Source organism: Peromyscus californicus, unplaced genomic scaffold (genome assembly GCF_007827085.1).
Source record: "Peromyscus californicus insignis strain IS unplaced genomic scaffold, ASM782708v3 Scaffold_13__1_contigs__length_99412109, whole genome shotgun sequence".
NCBI lineage: Eukaryota > Metazoa > Chordata > Mammalia > Rodentia > Cricetidae > Peromyscus > Peromyscus californicus.
In genome coordinates this window covers 94,080,632-94,093,218 of record NW_026294424.1, presented here as the reverse complement: position 1 = coordinate 94,093,218, position 12,587 = coordinate 94,080,632, and the positions used below count along the sequence as shown (strand labels likewise).

The following is a 12,587-nucleotide window of genomic DNA, read 5'->3' as shown; positions in this document are numbered from 1 at the left end:
GACACCTATGGGATGCACTGTTTCATCATCATCTTAGAAAGGTATGCAATTAATACCTGAGAAATTTAGAAGCAGCCATGAACATTGGAAGCTGCATCTATGATTTACTTATTAAGAGAACTAAAATGTCTTTTAAATTAGGATGAACGTACATACACACACACACACACACACACACACACACACACACACACACACACACACGAGGAAATCTCGCGATAACGGAAAAGGGCCGTTGGAACAGTACTTACAACAGATGGAAACGGTGCCCAGAGAACCATCTGGGAGACTGTGTAGTGTGGTACAGCGGAGAAAGAACAAAGATCAGAATCAGGTTGTCTGGGTTCAAGCCCTGTGGCATTGGATATTATCCAAGCTGGAAATGCCTGTGTTTTCTTCTCTAAAATGTCATCACAAGGGGCTTGGCAGTTCAGAACACACAATGCTCCTAAGAAGGATGGAGTTCCCAGCACCCACACTGGGCAGATCAGTGTTAACGAACCCAAGGGGCCCTGATAACTCAGGCACCTACACCTACACACACACACACACACACACACACACACACACACACACACACACACACACAGAGTTAATTAAAAAGAATACAAATAAATATTAAAATGCCATAAAATCATTAATGTCACCAATCATGTGGTGATTAAATGAGTCGTTGGGTGCACTCTGTTGACAGCCTCTAAAGCATGGTCAACGCTGTCACGGGTGCTGAGTTTGTTATGTTTGAGCGGCACTCATCTCTTCTGCAGGCCCCTGCGTAACTTCATTTGAACACTAGGTGGCAGCAACTCTCACTTAAACCATTAAAATGACGAATGCTAACTGGAAGATAAAGGAGAGGTACCCGCAAAATGGGGAGAGGCTGAGACCGAGATGGAGGTGAAGATGGGCATAAACAAGAGACACAGAGGAGGGAGGGAGAGGGGAAGAAAAGAGAGGTAGAATTTGGTAATCTATTCTTAAGTTAGCATACAAAATAGTGGGATTCATCCCAGGATCTTCACATATGTATCCCTACACTTTGTTCTAGTTCATTATCTTTTCTTACTGCTCCTATGTCCCTTCCTGCTAGAAATTGGAATTTCCTTTCCTTTTTTTTTTAAACAGTATTTTTTATTTTTATGTGTACGGGTGTTTTTCCCTTGCATGTATCTATGCCTGAGCACCATGTGTGTGTGTATGTAGTGTCTGCCGAGGTCAGATGAGGGCGTCAGATCTCTTGGGACTGCAGTTACAGAGGGCTGTGGGTGGCCATGTGGGTGCTGGGATTTGAATCTGTGTCCTTTGGAAGAGTAGCCAGAGCTCTTAACTGCTGAGCCATCTCTCCGGCCCTTAAGATTTATTTTTACTTTATATGTTAGGGTATTTTTTTCCACATGCATGTCTGTGCACCATGTATGTGCATGCCCTCAGAGGCCAGAAGAGGGTGTCATATGCTCAGGAATGGGAGTTACAGATGTTAGCACCATGTAGATTCTGGAAACTGAATCTGGGTCTTCTGAAGAGCAACAGGTGCTCTTTACCATTGAGATATTTCTCCAGCTCAAATTTGGTATTTTTAAAAAATATTTTATTTTATAATAATTTAATTTTACATATCAGCCACAGATTCCCCTTTCTTCCCTCCCCCCCCCATTCACTCCCCATTCCCACCTCCTCCAAGGCAAGGTCTCCCCTGGGGAGTCAGCCCAGCCTGGTAGATTCGGTTGAGGCAGGTCCAGTCCCCTCCTCCCTGCACCAAGCTGAGCAAAGTGTCTCAGCATAGGCACTAGGCTCCAAAAAGCCAGCTCATGCACCAAGGACAGGTCCCGGTTCCACTGCCTGGAGGCCTCCCAAACAGTTCAAGCTAATCAACTGTCTCACTTATCCAGAGGACCTGGTCCAGTTCCATGGGGGCTCCTCAGCTATTGGTTCACAGTTCATGTGTTTCCACTAGTTTGGCTATTTGTCCCTGTGTCCCAATCATGGTCTCGATATCTCTTGCTCATATAATCCCTCCTCTCTCTCGCTGATTGGACTCCTGTAGCTCCACCTGGGGCTTGGCCGTGGATCTCTGCATCTGCTTCCAGCAGTCACTGGATGAGAGCTCTATATGACAGTTAAAATTCGGTATTTCTAAAGACAATTCAGAAATCGGTCTTTATTTGTAGATCTTTTGGACAGCCTTCTTCCACCTCCTTGAATGTCTAGTTTTATTTTTCCTGTAACTGTGGGGTTGTGATATGCTCTGTTGATAATATTTAAGGATTATAAGTGCCTCTGGGTGAGAGTTTGCAAGATCGTCATAGGGCAAATGTCTGTAAAAATGTGTTTTCTGCTCATTGTTATCTGAATCTTCCTCTTCCTCTACTTTTAATTCAGACAAAAGTGTAAACATGGTCCCCCACTACCACAAACTATGCAGCCAAGTTTCTCACATTTGGGGAACTTGCAGGGGTCAGCACATCCAGAGCACAATTGATAAGCCTCATCCTCGGAAAATCACCTTTGTAATCATGATATCTCCCCTGCCAGCCAAGTATTTAGTATTTTTTTTTTTTTTTTTTTTTTTGGTTTTTCGAGACAGGGTTTCTCTGTGTAGTTTTGGAGCCTGCCCTGGATCTCACTCTGTAGACCAGGCTGGCCTCGAACTCACAGAGATCCACCTGCCTCTGCCTCCTGAGTGCTGGGGTTAAAGGCGTGCGCCACCACCTCCCGGCTAGTATTAATCTTATTTATAAAAATAGGTTGGATGCCGAGATGGCTCAGGGATAAAGGTTTGCTGCCAAGCCCGATGAGCTGCAGGTTTGAAGCCACCCTGGGCTACAGAGTGGTTCCGGGTCATTCTGGACCGTGTCAACCAAACAAAGCAGGAAAGAGGTGTGTCAGGTAGAGAGATCAGTGTTTAACCTCTCCCGCTGGCCCTGGGACCCGCTATGTGCCGAGTGCCCACTCCTCTCTCAGTCGGAACCCTTTGCTTGTTTCATGGAGTCGTCCCTAAACGCACAATGATAGAATCTGGCCCTTCCGTGGGTCAGAGACGCTCAAGCATTATCTTTAATCCTCACAACCCACGAAATCTACACACATTTTCTTTGCTTTATGAAGTCATTTAGGTTCGGAGAAGGGACGCTGGGCAGGTCCTGGCCTTAGCAAGGAGCAGCTCCAGCAAACCCTTCCACCGAATGCCGCCACCATTTGCTTGGGGTCCTAGGAAGCGACCAGATGGAACCCGCTCTTTGTAGAAGCTGTCGCCAGAGTCTCGACCGAGGGCGTTGACAGGGGCTGTCACCCACTCATGAGGGGTGACTCCCACCGCGGAACGGGCTGGGTCTGAGCACCCCGCGAGCACACAAAGCCCTTTATTGGCGGTGGGTGACGCAGGGCGGGCACGGGGGCAAGCGGGGTGCATGAGCAAGCAAGCAGGCGCACGCACGAGCAGGCAGGCGCACGAGCAAGCGGGCAGGCGCGTGTCCGCGGCGGGGCGGCTGCGAGTGCGCGGCCATGTGCGCCTAGCGCGTGCTGCCCTGGGTCGCGGGCCGGCGGCCGACCTCCAGCCCGGTACAGAGGGGCCGGGACCGGGACCGGGAGCGGCACGGGCGTGGGAGGGCGAGGAGGGCGCTCCCTGCTCCACCCCAGCCGGGCCTGGCTGGAACTGCACCCTGGAAAGGGCGGTGGCCTGCGGCAGCCAGTGCATGCCTGGCGAGGCCTAGGCGGAGAGCTGCAGGGTCACCGTCTCTATGACAGCCACAAGGGCGCGCAGCCGCGAGGCCCGGCGTCGGGACTCAGGCGCAGGCACTGTCCGCCTGTCGTGCCAGGGCGCAGGGCTGCCAACTGCAACCTCGCACAGGACAACCCTCGCCTGGCTTTCCCTTAGATGGTGGCTGAACTGATAGAGCGGCTTCCCCAAAACGAACAGAGCTAGCTTACCTATGCTCAAGGTTCAGATCCAGCGAATGTTTACCGAAGTGCTTCCTGACACCCCTCGATGTTTTGTGGCGACCTTTTGATTATTTGGCCATAAAAAAAAACATTCAAATGAGGGCTGTTAAATTAGGGATGTTGCTGTTCTTTCAGGCAAAGTGAACAAAGCATTGGAGACGGGTACATCAGGCTCCTACGTAAGGAAAAGATTGTGATCATCCACCATGGCGTACGGCTTGCCAAGAAGGAACACAGTGCAAACCATTTTGAAGGGCAGCTGTTATAAAGTGTAAGTACACACACACACACACACACACACACACACACACACACACACACACACACTCACACTCACAAATTACGGTAGTATGGCTGGAGTTTGTGACCTGCTAGGCACTCTTCTGTTCGCAGCAAGTTAGTGGAGTATATGAAAGCATTTTAAAGTGTCTGAATTTTTGTTTCTAAACAGCTACTTGAAAAATGATTTCTTTTCATGTTTGTACAGGCCTTTTTGTTTGTGCACTACGTTTGAGCAGGTGTGCATGGAGGCCAGAAGACGGTGTTGGATCCCTTGGAACTGGAGTTACAGGGGGTTATGAGTTGTAGATTCTAGGAACCCAAACTCGGTCCTTTGAAAAAGCAGTTTATGTTCTTAATGGATGACCCATCTTTCCATCTTCCCAAATACCACTTTTATAAAAATATACAAACAGGGCTAGAGAGCTGGTTCATGGGTTAAGAGCACCTGCTGCCTTTGCAAGGCTCGGGCCTTGGTTCCTAACACTGACATGGAGGCTCACAAGTCTCTAACTCCAAATCCAGGGGATCTCTCACCCTCTTCTGGACTCAATGGGCATAAAGCATACTTGGATACACATACATATATGCAAGCAAAACCTATATAAATAATCTGAAAAATCAGAACATGGGGAGGGAAGGATTTATTTATTTATTTTAAGTGTCATTTCCAGGACACTTTAACATCACAGTTCATCACTGAGGGAAATCAGAGCAGAAACTCAAGGCAGGAGCAGAAGCCTTGGAGGAACACTGCTTGCTGGCTAGCTCATGGGCTCATGCTTAACTGGCCATACACACCCCAGACCCCCTGCCCCCAGGTAGTGGTGCAGCCCACGGTGGGCTGGGCCCTCCTATGTAATTATTAGTCAAGACAAGCCTGCACAGATGAGGCCTCAGGCCTTGTGATCTGGGAAATCGCTCAACTGAGATTCCCTTCTTAGGTCATTGTGTCAAGTGCATCACAGTGGCAGCTAACAGAGACACGGTGCTATTTAGTGTTCACACCAAAGTAAGACTTTGAAATGAGAAAACAAAGGTTTTCCAGGTTGACCAAACCACAGTCCTGTGCTGTATGATGTTCTGGGGCAGGCTGCGTTACCTTATTTAAAAACATTTTAATCTTTAAGTGGGTTTCTCTCTATATACATGTTTATATGTCTGTGTTTTTTTTTTTTTTGGTTTCAGTCATTGAAAAATATCTTCACTGCTGCCACTTCTCTTTCTTCCTTCCTTCCTTCCTTCCTTCCTTCCTTCCTTCCTTCCTTCCTTCCTTTCTTTCTTTCTTTCTTTCTTTCTTTCTTTCTTTCTTTCTTTCTTTCTTTCTTTCTTTCTTTCTTAATAGTTTTTTTGAGACAGGGTTTCCTCTGTGTAGCTTTGCGCCTTTCCTGGAACTCACTCTGTAGTCCAGGCTGGACTTGAACTCATGGAGATCCACCTGGCTCTGCCTCCCGAGTGCTGGGATTAAAGGCATGTGCCACCACCATCTTAAAACACAACTTTGCCAGGAGGTGGTGGCACACGCCTTTAATCCCAGCACTTGGGAGGCAGAGGCAGGTGGAACTCTGTGAGTTCCAGGCCAGCTTGGTCTACAGAGTGAGTTCCAGGACAGGCTCTAAAACTACACAGAGAAACCCTGTCTCAAAACAAAACAAAACGGAAAAAGAAAAAAAAAAAAACACATCTTTTTTTTTTTTTTTTCCCTTTGGTTCTTTTGAGACAGGGTTTCTCTGTGTAACAGTCCTAGTTGTCCTGGAACTTGATTTGTAGACCAGGCTGGCCTTGAACTCACTGAGATCCGCCTGCCTCTGCCTCCCAAGTGCTGGGATTAAAGGCGTGTGCCAGGGGCTGATGAGCTGGCTCAGAGGTTAAGAGCACTGGCTGCTCTTTCAGAGGACCTGGGTTCAATTCCCAGCACCCACATGGCAGCTCACAACTGTCTCTGACTCTAGTTCCAGGGGGTCTGACACCCTCACACCAATGCACATTAAATTAAATTAATTATTAAAAAAAGGCGTGTGCCACATTGCCAGGCAAAAGCACATTTTAGAGTATACAAATGTACTAATAACACCTATAGAGAAGTACTTCCTTAGCTGGTGCAAAGGGTCTGATTAGCTTCCTATCCTGCCTGCCTGCCAATGTCAACATGGACTTTCAGTCTGCAGTCCTGGACTCCAAGCCTGGCTCCCTCTGCACACTGTGTCTTAGCCTTATCTCCCACATCTGTAACACAATGCATGCCTGTCTATTGTGGTGGGGCTTGCAAGGGAACTGAGGCATGTCTAAGACCTACTTGGTTGCCTGGGATACAGAGGACACGTTATGAATACACATTGCTACCATCACACAGTCGTCACACTCTGTGGTGCTGTGGTGTATTGCCTTAGAGCACTGCATTTGTTTCACAGGGTTTTTGAGACAGTCTTGCTATGTGAGCTTAGCTGGCCTAAAAATAAGCTGTTTGGCTGTGCAGATCAGGCTGGCTTCCGGCTTCTGCCTCTGCCTTGCAGATGCTGGGATTAAAAGGCATGCACAACATGCTTGGCTTTTACTTTTTAACCCCTCTCTTTGGTTTACAACATTCACCATTATGAGTCAAGCAAAGTTTCCTTTTTTTAAATAATGTTCTAAGATGTCATTGTGGATGGTTAAAGGGCTGTGTAACCAGAGCCACAGGGAGGGTCCGATTCATTACATTCAGCTTAGTTTTGTCAGTTGTGTGTGTTTAGATCTCGGATTACATAAAGTACCACTCGAGTAAATATCATTACACGTGTAATTTTAGCCAGGTCAGTAGCACAGGTCTGTAATCCCAGCCACTTATGAGGCTGAGGCAGGAGGATTATAAATTAAAGACCTGCCCGGGCAATTTAGGAAAACAATAACAACAAAGAAAAAAAGAAAAGAAATAAGACGTAAAAACACACCAACCCCACAAAAAACAGCCAACCAGCCACCCAACACACACGCCACAGCACATGCGTGGGAAGCCAGAAGACAACTTGTGGGAGTCGGTTCTCTAGTCACTAGGGATCCCAGGATCAAGTCTGGGTCATCAGCCTTGTGGGAAGCCCTCTTGCCTGCTGAGCCATCTCAAAGTCTGGCTTTTTACAGCTGCGTGAGCATTTTTATAAATACATCTGTGTGATTTTTTTCAACTACTTCTATAATAATTTTACACTGTTACGTCACTCCCTAAAATTGCATGAAGTAGCTGTGAAACCAGGGGAGAAAAATCAAAGGGGGACGTACCACACATACCATTCCCCCGTTCAGATTAAAGTAAATGGGGCTGACGGAATATGGACTGCAGGTGAGAAACATGTAGCTGATATTTGTCTTTCAGAATTAAGCAAAATTAAGGTTCATAGCAATCCTTTTTAATGTAGTTTGTAGTTTCATTTATTTCTCCAGATTATATGTGAAAAGTCTTTGTATATGCTACATACCTGCTCAACATGTAATTGTAATGTTCTTTATGTATGTTCTTTGGCTTTATTGTTTGTGTATGAGTATTGTTAATGTTTCTTGGCTCTTTTTTGGGGGGACATCACCCAGCTCCCAAATAAATTACACATGGAAACTTATACTTAATTATGAATGCCCAGCCTTAGCTTGGCTTAGTTTCTAGCCAGCTTTCCTTAAATTATCCCATCTACCTTTTGCCTCTGGGCTTTTCCTGTTCTCTTCTGTAAATCTTACTATTACTCCGTGGCTTGCTGTGTAGCTGGGTGGCTGACCACTGGAGTCCTCCTCCTTCTCTTGCTACTTCTTCTTTCTCAAATTTCTCCTTCTATATATTCTCTCTGCCTGCCAGCCCCGCCTATCCTTTCTCCTGCCTTGCTATTGGCTGCTCATTTCTTTATTAGACCACCAGGTGTTTTAGACAGGCACAGTAACACAGATTCACAGAGTTAAACAAATGCAACAGAAACAAAAGTAACACACCTTTCAGTTTGTTTATATGGTGTATTACATTGACAGATTTTCATATGTTGAACCATCCTTGCATCCCGGGGATGAATCCTACTTGGTCATGATTGATAATTTTTTTGATTATTCTTGGATTCGGTTTGCCAATATTTTGTTGAGTATTTTTGCATCAATGTTCATGAGGGAGATTGGTCTGTAATTCTCTTTCTTTGTTGCATCTTTGTGTGGTTTGGGTATCAGGGTAATTGTAGCCTCATAAAAAGAGTTTGGTAGTGTTCCTTCTGTTTCTATTGTGTGGAACAATTTGAAGAGTACTGGTATTAGCTCTTCTTTGAAAATCTGGTAGAATTCTGCACTGAAACCATCTGGTCCTGAACTTTTTTTGGTTGGGAGACTTTTGATGACTGTTTCTATTTCTTTAGGGGTTATTGGTATATTTAAATGGTTTATCTGGACTTGATTTAATTTTGGTATGTGGTATTTATCCAGAAAATTGTCCATTTCTTCCAGATTTTCCATTTTTGTGGAGTACAGGTTTTTGAAGTATGATCTGATGATTCTCTGGATTTCCTCATTGTCTGTTGTTATGTTTCCCTTTTCATTTCTGATTTTGTTAATTTGGGTGCTCTCTCTTTGCCTTTTGGTTAGTTTGGCTAGGGGTTTGTCTATCTTGTTGATTTTTTCAAAGAACCAACTCTTTGTTTCATTGATTTTTTGTATTGTTCTCTTGTTTTCTATTTCGTTGATTTCAGCCCTCAATTTGATTATTTCCTGGTGTCTATTTCTCCTGGGTGAGTTTGTTTTTTTGTTTTAGAGCTTTCAGTTGTGCTGTTAATTCATTGGCATGGGATTGCTCCATCTTCTTTATGTGTGCATTTAGAGCTATGAATTTTCCTCTTAGCACTGCTTTCATAGTGTCCCATAAGTTTGGGTATGTTGTACTTTCATTTTCATTGAATTCTAGGAAATCTTTAATTTCTTTCTTTGTTTCTTCATTGACCCATTGATGTTTCAGGTGGGCATTATTCAGTTTCCATGAGATTGTATGCTTTCTATAATTTTTGTTGTTGTTGAAGTCTAACTTTAAGGCATGGTGGTCCGATAATATACAGGAGGCTATTCCATTTTTTTTGTATCTGTTGAGATTTGTTTTGTGACCAAGCATGTGGTCAATTTTTGAGAAGGTTCCATGGGGTGCTGAGAAGAAGGTATATTCTTTTGTATTAGGATGGAATGTTCTGTAGATACCTACTAAGTCCATTTGAGTCATAACATCTGTTAGGTCCTTTATTTCTTTGTTAAGTTTCAGTCTGGTAGATCTGTCTTTTGGTGAGAGTGGTGTGTTGAAATCTCTCACTACTAATGTGTGGGGTTTGATGTGCGTTTTAAGCTTTAGTAATGTTTCTTTTATGAATGTGGGTGCCTTTGTATTTGGGGCATAAATGTTCAGAATCGAGACTTCATCTTGGTGGATTTTTCCTGTGATAAATATGTAATGTCCATCCTGATCTCTTTTGATTGATTTTAGTTTGAAGTCTATTTTATTAGATATTAGGATAGCTACACCAGCTTGTTTCTTAGGTCCATTTGCTTGGAAAGCCTTTTCCCAGCCCTTTACTCTGAGATAGTGTCTGTCTTTGAAGTTAAGGGTAACACACCTTAAAATAATATTCCCCAACAGTATTTTGCCTTCATGTCTCTCTATGCACCATGTGCACATGGTGCCTTCAGAGGTCAGAAGAAGGTGTTGGCTCCCCTGGAAATGAAGTTGCAGATGGTTGTGAGCCACCATGTGAGTGCTGGGAACTGAACCCAGGTCCTCTGCAAGAGCAACAAGTGCTCTTAACTGCTGAGCCATCTCTCCAGCCTCATCCCTTTGTTGTTCTTTGACAGGGTTCTACCGTGTGCACCAGGTTGCTCTGGAATTTAAAATACATTCTAGGTTGTCCTCAACCTCACCATCCTCCTGCCTCTGCCTCCTGAGTACTAGGATTATGGTTGTGTCTCTCCACTGTCAGGATTGCAAGGGTGCCTTGCCATATCCAACTCATGGTATTATTTGATCTACAAAAGATATTGTAGGTGGGTATGGTGGTGCATGCCTTTAAACTCAGCTACTTGGGAGGCAGAATCAAGCAGATCTCTGTGAATTTGAGGTCAGCCTGGTCTACATAGAAGTTCAAGGCTAGCCAGGGTGTCACAGTGAGACCCTGTGTCAAAAAAAAAAAGACATTGTAGCTTATAGTTCTGGTTTACAATCTCATTCGTGGATTGGCTAGCATTATAGGTTGCTGCACTGTGAACCAACCCCGGCATAATGTCTGGTCTTTTACCAATGTCTCTGTTAATCTGTAGGTTTTTATTCCTTGTTAGGGTTGTAACTGTGAAAAATCCTTCAAAAACCAAACTGGAGGCAAAGGTAGCAAGCTGTCTGTATTTCACACAGCACACTCAGCAAAAACCGATTGAATAAGTTCATGAAATTTTGCCTCAGACAGGAACCATGGGACCTTGCAGAGCTCACAAAGACCTGGTACTCAAACTTAGTGAACATCAAGTTGCCATTCTTGGGAGAAATTGCATTTGGCAGCCCTGTAAAGCTCGCCACAGTATACCGAACCAACAAAGATGGCATGTTCCCTTCAGCACAAGGTGAGTTTCTTGGTTTTTGTTTAATATCTGCTTTAATCAATTAGGGATTTATCATTTGCTAGTGGCCGCAGAACTTCTAAGTTTGTTAGCCATGCCCATGCTTCCTGTCAAACTGTTAATTCTTCAGCAGTGTCTCTCTGCTGCGTGGTACTCAGTTTTGAGACGGTGCCGGGTGAAAGGGCCACTCACACGGCTTCGTCTGCTTTATCTTTTAGCCGCGAAACTCGAAAAGGAATATGAAGCGACGCGCCTAGCAAAGATGAAATGTCAGGAGAATGCTCATGAGGAAGTCCAGGCTTCACTACGGCAAAAGAAAGTCGGCTTGAGAAGACCGCTTCAACCCAAGTGACCCACTGTGGTGCTGAACGTGAACCTGTTTCCGGCATCTGCAGGGATGAAGGTCTCTGGTCCTGTCACTGTGTCAAGTAGACACAGCAGGGCCTGTGAGTGACGGGGCCAGTGTTTCTAGACATGGCCCGGTGGACACTCTGGCAGAACGCCCGGGTTCCTGCTGCACTTGTTCTGTGTGTCGCATACAGCAGCCCTCCCTGTAAGTAGATGAAAACGCACCTGGAGTTGTCATGTTGTGTCACTTATTTCGTGCTTATAGGACGTGTGGGGGAAGAGGACAGTCCTTGTGAGAGGCAGCATTCTGAAGAAACACTTGGATGTGAGTCTTTGAGATCCCAAAGGAGCTCTCAGAAAGACAGTGAGAGAGAAGTTCTCTTAAAACATGAGAAACCGCTGGGCGGTGGTGGCGCACGCCTTTAATCCCAGCACTCAGGAGGCAGAGGCAGGCGGATCTCTGTGAGTTCGAGGCCAGCCTGTTCTACAGAGCGAGATCCAGGAAAGGCACAAAGCTACACAGAGAAACCCTGTCTCGAAAAACCAAAAAAAAAAAAAAAACAAAACAAAACAAAACATGAGAAACCGCACATTTTCATCTGGTTAAGAAAACGATAGATTTCGTTTCAATGACTCTACACTTACCAATTTTCGGTAAAGTATCACTTATTATTATTCTCATGTGGCACTTTATTATTATTTTTTAACTTTTTATCGTGTGGTACCTTAAAGTAAGACTTACTCTGTTTTTGTTCTCCTGAAAAAATTGTCAAGTCATTTTCCTCCTGGCTAATATTCTTTCTACAGTGGACCTGGAGCGGGTGTGGCCCAGGTGCCTGAAAGGGACCTGAAGGGACAAAGATGGCCTCATTGTGAGGAAAACCCATTTGCAGAGTGGCTGGGGAAATGAGGCATTGACAGGAAAGAACTGAATTTGTATGAACCAAGTTTTCTAGAATTTGCGTACAATAAAGCATATTTGGATACCAACGTTATAGTTAAGCGCTGTTTTTTTTAAGGTGACCTTAGGACCTTCTCATCGCTTGGCTTCATAGAAGGTTCTGTGATGTAGTGGTATTTAAACTCTCAGCCTTGAGCTGGTGTGTAACACAGCGGTAGAGTCTATGTGAGGCTTGGGTATATGGTAGTGTGACTCGGGCTAGGTGACTTTTTCTCCAGTCTATGTGCAAAGTGGTGATAATGATGGCTAGTTCATAGTGGTGTCCTGGGATTGAATGGACTGCCTGGAACAAGATGAGGATTCCTCCAGGGTTAACCACGGCTGTGAGCACAGTGCCCTGCTGTACCACTATAATCTAGGTGTAGAAGACAGTGTTTAGATGACTCTGTTGACCTTTGTGGGAACCAGAACTATTGAATTTTTCAGAAAACCTGTTTTGAAATCAAGTATGGCATATACATCTGCCATTCCAATA

General features: G+C 44.8%; 1 protein-coding gene and 1 non-coding gene across 3 annotated transcripts; one reads left to right on the top strand and one right to left on the bottom strand.

Annotated features, from left to right (window-relative positions):
* Positions 1-2,376: 2,376 nt before the first annotated feature.
* LOC128109210 (U1 spliceosomal RNA) lies at positions 2,377-2,540 on the bottom strand. Its single transcript, XR_008217748.1, has one exon. It is a non-coding gene; the product is annotated as a U1 spliceosomal RNA (small nuclear RNA).
* A 690-nt stretch (positions 2,541-3,230) lies between these two features.
* CUNH4orf36 (chromosome unknown C4orf36 homolog) lies at positions 3,231-12,141 on the top strand. 2 transcript variants are annotated; one of them, XM_052735555.1, is made up of 4 exons: positions 3,231-3,368; positions 4,075-4,210; positions 10,649-10,806; positions 11,022-12,141. In XM_052735555.1, exons 2-4 carry the CDS (start codon positions 4,146-4,148, stop codon positions 11,153-11,155), a joined length of 357 nt encoding a protein of 118 aa, XP_052591515.1. In that variant the 5' UTR covers positions 3,231-3,368; positions 4,075-4,145; the 3' UTR covers positions 11,156-12,141. The 2 variants fall into 2 exon arrangements, with proteins under 2 accessions (XP_052591515.1, XP_052591514.1); XM_052735554.1 differs by lacking the exon at positions 3,231-3,368 and adding an exon at positions 3,426-3,558.
* Positions 12,142-12,587: the final 446 nt, after the last annotated feature.

Excerpts from the sequence above, each read along its gene's own strand:
- CUNH4orf36 (XM_052735555.1), top strand. The coding sequence starts at position 4,146 with ATGGCGTACGGCTTGCCAAGAAGGAACACAGTGCAAACCATTTTGAAG. Across the intron at positions 4,211-10,648 it reads AAGGGCAGCTGTTATAAAGT|ACAGGAACCATGGGACCTTG; the intron begins GTAAGTACACAC and ends ATTTTGCCTCAG. Across the intron at positions 10,807-11,021 it reads CATGTTCCCTTCAGCACAAG|CCGCGAAACTCGAAAAGGAA; the intron begins GTGAGTTTCTTG and ends TTTATCTTTTAG.